The sequence below is a fragment of the Bactrocera tryoni genome, chromosome 4 (genome assembly GCF_016617805.1).
Source record: "Bactrocera tryoni isolate S06 chromosome 4, CSIRO_BtryS06_freeze2, whole genome shotgun sequence".
Taxonomy (NCBI): Eukaryota; Metazoa; Arthropoda; class Insecta; order Diptera; family Tephritidae; genus Bactrocera; species Bactrocera tryoni.
The window spans coordinates 42632784-42638783 of NC_052502.1; the positions used below are offsets into that span (position 1 = coordinate 42632784).

General features: G+C 38.4%; 1 protein-coding gene across 1 annotated transcript; it reads left to right on the plus strand.

Moving 5' to 3' along the window:
* The first annotated feature begins 1514 nt into the window (after positions 1 to 1514).
* On the plus strand, positions 1515 to 2470 carry LOC120775435. Its single transcript, XM_040105621.1, has one exon. It carries the CDS (start codon positions 1604 to 1606, stop codon positions 2339 to 2341), a length of 738 nt encoding a protein of 245 aa, XP_039961555.1. The 5' UTR covers positions 1515 to 1603; the 3' UTR covers positions 2342 to 2470.
* The last annotated feature ends 3530 nt before the right edge of the window (positions 2471 to 6000 follow it).

A 6000-nucleotide genomic window follows, 5' to 3' on the forward strand; every position in this document is an offset into this window, starting at 1 on the left:
GAACCATTGTGTAATCCCGATTTGCATGCGTCCATTCACACAGTCTTTTTTCAAATAAACATCTACATACATACATTGTTTTGAAGACAGAAGTAAGAATATTGCATCCGTTTCAACGAGGTTTTATGCTGCAGACACAGGTGTACGACCAACTTCTTACTAACAAGCGCTGTGCGAACATTTTAGGAATACACGCATCGTATTATGATTCGTTTTTTTCTGAATGTTCATTGCCCAATCATACTATACCAGCAGAGCTAAATACTGTAATAATAGAGGAGCCATTGGCATAAGATGGGGCTCTTATCGAAACTGGTTCTCTAGTTCTAAGATACCATAGTCAAACACATTAAGTTCAATGGATTCTTTATGTGGTGGAGGGCTCTAGAAAAGACCACACTTGCAAAGAAACTTGAGAGCGTTGAACGGGTGACGCTTATCAGCATGTAGTGCATCACAAGGTCCATTCCTACCATGACCCGTAGACATCGTCGGAAGGTGTTGAAAGTTGCTGTCAGACTCAGATAAACTTGGTTCTTAAGAGAACACGTGTATGAACACTCGGAAATCCTCACATACTTTGTCTTCATACAGGATCACTTGGATCATGGAGTCACCAATCCGAAATGTGGCTGCTACTTAAATGCCCATATTTCGACGAGAGAGTTGTGGAGGAGTTTACTGTCAGGAGCTCCAACTTCAGACTTTCTGACTATTGCAGCGTTTTCAGAGCCGAGATTGCAGGGCGGCGATACTAGTCTTGAACTCATTAACAGCGTGTTCAGGGTTGGACATGGAGTGTTTAACCTCGTTATCAATAGCGTCGGCTCACTTTGTGATAAGACTAGTATGGGTGGCAGGGCACAGTGGAATCGCAGCCAATTGTAAAGCTGAAGAGCTAGCAAGGAGAGGCACCCTAAAACCGCTATCAGTAGAATGGGGGCGGGTCGGTGCTTCCGCGTCCTGTAGTGTTCTACTATTAGATAGCTCGGCATCACGGGAGCTTGGCCAGCCAGCTGTGCCACCATTGTGTTGCATTGCCCGACCATGAAGAAGTTCGAACAGCAATTACTGATCAGAAGCTTGCATCAGTTTCTTTGTAGAATATGGTGACGAAAGCATGTCCGACGTTTGGAATTTAAGTGTGCTCTGCCCAATCAATTAACAGGGAGATCCCATAATCTGCGCCAACTACCGTGGGATAAGCCGTCTCAATCCTACGCATCGATCGTATTAGCGAAAGCCCACCATCGACAAACTGCTGGGACCTTATCAGTGCGGCTTTAGGCCTGAAAAAAACACAACTGACCATCGACACACCCCTTTTCGCCCATTTCAAAGCTGCTTTTGTTTGTATTTTAATGGATATAATAGAAAGAATTTTTATAAGCAGACCATTGCCCTAATCCACACGCTTTGCGTTCTGAACTTTACGTAGAAATAAAAGTTATTCAAACATTTCAAACTTTTCAAAATATTTCAGTATGTTGCAATAATTGTTTAAATCAAAAATTAAATAAAAACAAAGAGCAATATTTTGAAATAAATGAAAATTAAAAAAATTTAAAGTTTAAAAAAGCGCACCCTCTACTCCACTATCATAATGGCTAAGAAAGGCAAGAAGGATAAGAAAGGCAAAAAAGATGACCAAGCCGATGGTGGAAAAAAGGGCAAGAAAGGCAAAAAAGACCGCAAGAGTGCTTTAAGTGAAGAACCCTCGTTAGGGAAAGGCAAAAAGGGTAAGGGCAAGGACAAAGGCAAACGAAAGAAGAGCAAAATGTCAGTGCGTCAATCGAAAGCGGCATCGGCCATGGTTCACGCGGAACCAGCGCCCTTACCACCACCTCCGCCGCCACCAGAGCCTAAATGCAATGATAAGATAAAGTCTGATGATCCGTGCCGTTACACGGAAGACGCTTGCTGCAAAGGAGCCGTGGCTTGTAGACCAAATCACTATCCCGGAATTTTAGAAGAACCTGAACGCATGGCTGTCGTTGGCTCGGAGAGCGGTAGTTACGAAAGTCTTTGTAAATTGGTTCGCGCTGGTATGCGCTGTGCGGATCGCGTTTTCATCATGACGCCCTGGGGCAATTATGTGATATTTCGCGCACACGACGAGCATAACAAAATATATTTTATATATGACGGTTGCACTTGCAACGTGAATCGTTTCCGGTATCTGGATTTGAATGAGGGCACTGCTGGTTTGCTTTACTTTGATTGTATCCATGCACTCATTTCATACATGTTGGATTCCAAAAAACAGCGAATGTCATTAAAAAGGATTAAACGCAGTGTGATCGATGATATCTGCAAAGAGTTTTGTGAATATGGACACTGAACATTGAAAAAAATGGTAAAATCTAGCGGTATAATTTGTATGGAATCAAATAGCTCGTAAAAGTGGCTAAACCTTAAGCATCAGTGCGGCCGACAATAATAAGGATAATGCTAACTACCCGAGGGTAATCGAAATACTTTAGGAACATGTTTGGATAAAAAAAATTCGAATAAACCAATAAAAAACTAAATTTATGTATGTACATTGCATTTTTTCCAATCAAGAACTCTAATAACGATAATATTATAATAAGAATGTGCCCTAATTTCCCTGTGGCCTGTACTATTGTCATCAGTAACCTTACATTATTTCTGGACATGTTGTTTATTTCCTTGAACGTGGTCAGATCTCTCTTTTAGGAACACCTCACTGATATTATGGTGCTTACTGCGAATAAAGGCTCTGTTGTATGAAAACCTGTAGTAAGTTTTCGATATGCGGTTTGCTGCAAATTTCCTTCCGAGCAGTCAGCGAGATTGCCTTGAGCTTTGTCTCAATGTGCTCAGATAGCCTCATTTGAAAAATTCTCAGACATCTGTCCTTTGGTATGATGAGCTTAATCGCTTTGCCGTACCAACACCAACTGCTGCTTTCGAGCCGTCGGTCCTTAATAATGCTTCCTCTGACATTTAAGTTAGGAATGGATAAGTGTACAAACTAGTTTATTGTAGAAATATTATTTCTACTTGAACTTAGAGCTTATAATGATATATGGGTGGTGATGGTCTTCATTCAGCGTCATTGTGTTTATACAAAAAATGACAGTTTAGTCCCGTTTTATTTTTTAAAGCGCATTTGACAAAACCCTACATTAGTTCGTTACGTCACAAGTGTCAGAGGTCTCTTTTACCACAAACCGGGTTCAAATTCTTTTATAAGAATATGAAGAATACCCTCATATATTCAAAAACCAATATAAATGGAATGCTTTGATATTACTTCTGCTTTAAAGATGCAGAAATAATGTTGCAAAAATTTACTTGCGAATCCGCTTAAGCATCGTCGATCATTATTTGCTTTGTCGATATAAAAAGTGTGAACGTTTGCTACTGTGATTATGTAAACACCAAGTAAAAATGAAAACCACAGCGCCGAACTGAAGTGCAAAACTCACTGACCACATTGTCACACAACGTCTGGTAGCTTGAGCCCGACAACTTTAGTGAATATATTGCCAAAAGAAATATGAGATCTTATTAGATATACGTTGAAGAGCGAGCGAACCGATGCACAGTGGTGATGAGACAAGAAAACGCAAATTTATTCTTCTTCTTTATAGGCGTAGACACTGCTTACGCTGTTATAGCCTAGTTGAGGTGAAGGTTCTTTTCACCTGACGATGTCCGTTCTTTCGAGTATCTGATATAGATTGTTCGATTCGCTGCTGACCAACGCTTGGCTAATCTAAGAAAGCTATATTAAATAACCAGTTTTTCTGAAATTTTGATCGAATAGATATTCTTGTATTTTTATATGCTAAAAAAGAGGTTGAACACTGTCTTGGTTTTAAAGTCGATAACTTCCGAAATTAAAAAAAAAATATTTACTTGAGTTGTTATACATTTTGATCAATAATAATTTCGTCTCCAATTTCATCCAACTCGCCACACTGTCTACAGTCTCTAGTAGCCACTTGATGGAGCGCAGTGCGTGCAGTGTCTCTTCAATGAACCAAAGAGTGATACTTAAGCGACAATCAGCAGATTTGTGAAAAATTTTCCACATCATCATCATCACTCATAGAAAAGCAAGTGCTGGGTAGTGAATATTGCTTGACAGGAGCGTGTGCTGCCTCAGTAGCCAGCAGCAGCTTTTGTTTCATGCTGTGAAAAAGATGCGCGAAGTGAAGAAGCTTTCTGAGTAATCAATGACAGATCATTATTTACAAAATTCGTAAGCTGTAAGAGTATGGAAAATAAAGTTGTGTTAATTAGAGTGAGTCGATTTTTTCTATAAAATCACGTATGATAGAAATATTCTATGGACCATCCTGAACAACTTTGACTAAGATACTATCGGTCTAAAATCATTTTGAGCCACCAATTTTATAGAAGAAGTTAAAAAAATCTGAATAACGGCAGATATCATACCATCTGATCGATTCCGACAAATGTTCAATATAATACCAAATAATAAAAAAAAATCGCCATAAGAATCCGTGGCTTCAAAGTAGTTTTAGAACCAAAGTGTCCTTGGTCCTAGTTGTTCAGAATGAACTGTAGAACATTTTCCACAAACACGACTGTTTTTGGCTCACTGTAGATAAACCCGCTCTAATGTATACATATACATATATACTTACCATACACTGATGTATTTATTATGAATTGTTATAAGCATATAGTTAAATGCTCATAAATGCAATTTTACTTAGGAATATAAACGTTTCTAAAATATTTTGTCGAAGTTACTGGCTGATGATCTTTGGCTGCACCAAAGCTATATACCCTTCTCAGGTTATAGTTTTCATACATGAACCTGATTTTGTTCGGCCAATTTTTGCTGCAGTTATATGCTATTGCACCGATCTGAACAATTTCTTTAGAGATCGCTTCAGAAATAACACATGCCAAATTTCTTGAAAATATCTCCTCGAATGAAAAAGTTTTCTATGTAAGCACTTGATTCCGATTGCGCGTTTCGATTTTTACAATGGATAAAAATATCGAACAAAGAATTTTTCTCAAATTTTGTGTTTCTAACCAAATTTCATGTGCGGAATCGTTGCGAGTGTTGAAAAAGGCTTACGGTGATTCAGTTTTATCAAAAACACAAAGCTACAAGTGGTACAAAGCTTTCAAAGATGGTTGAGGCACCGGTGAAGACATGCCTCGTTCTGGTCCTTCGACCTCTTCAACTGAATAAAATATTAAAAAAGGGAAGGATATGGTGCTTCGAAATCATCAGACAAGTGTTAGAGAGATGACAATAGAACTCGACATCTGCTCAAGAAGTACATAACAATAATATTACTCACTGTTTTCAAAAGATTATGTTTGTATGGCATAATATTAAAAATAAATAAATAAAGCTTTTCCCCAAATTCTCACACAGTTTCTGTGAAATATGAGCAGACCGACAAAGTCATAATAAATGTTATGGTCTAGCCATAACCAAATGCATTTAAATGCCAATTATACACGGCACTTAAAGGCTAATAAAAATTTAAAGTCCAAAAAAGTGAAAAATATCAAAAGCTATATAAAAATGGTGAACACAACGAAGGCTAGTATAGCAGTTTTTGTAGCAACTTTGCGCCTCAAAATATTAATAAATGGAATTATCGAAATGGTTAGTTAGGCTAAGTTCGGTCCACACTTATAAGTATGTCATATTCGTAGACTGACCTTTTTTTTAAATAAAACAAAAATTCTTTAATCATATGAAAGTACATTCGATGCCATTATGTATGGAACTCGATTCTTTTGCATGCCGCCTCGGACAAGCTTGCAGAAGTCCAGATGCTGAACCCAATTTTCCACGGTTTTCAAGCATATTCGGCCGATAATCTTGCAATTTCACGTGCGATATTCTTACGAAGTTCATCAATCGTCGCTGGCTTGTTGGCATAGATCCTAAAGTTGACGTAGCCCCACAAGAAATAGTCAACAATATTCGGTTAGCGATTCCCATTCACAGTAAAATGCCGGTTTTGATCA

Excerpts from the sequence above, each read along its gene's own strand:
- LOC120775435 (XM_040105621.1), top strand. The coding sequence starts at position 1,604 with ATGGCTAAGAAAGGCAAGAAGGATAAGAAAGGCAAAAAAGATGACCAA.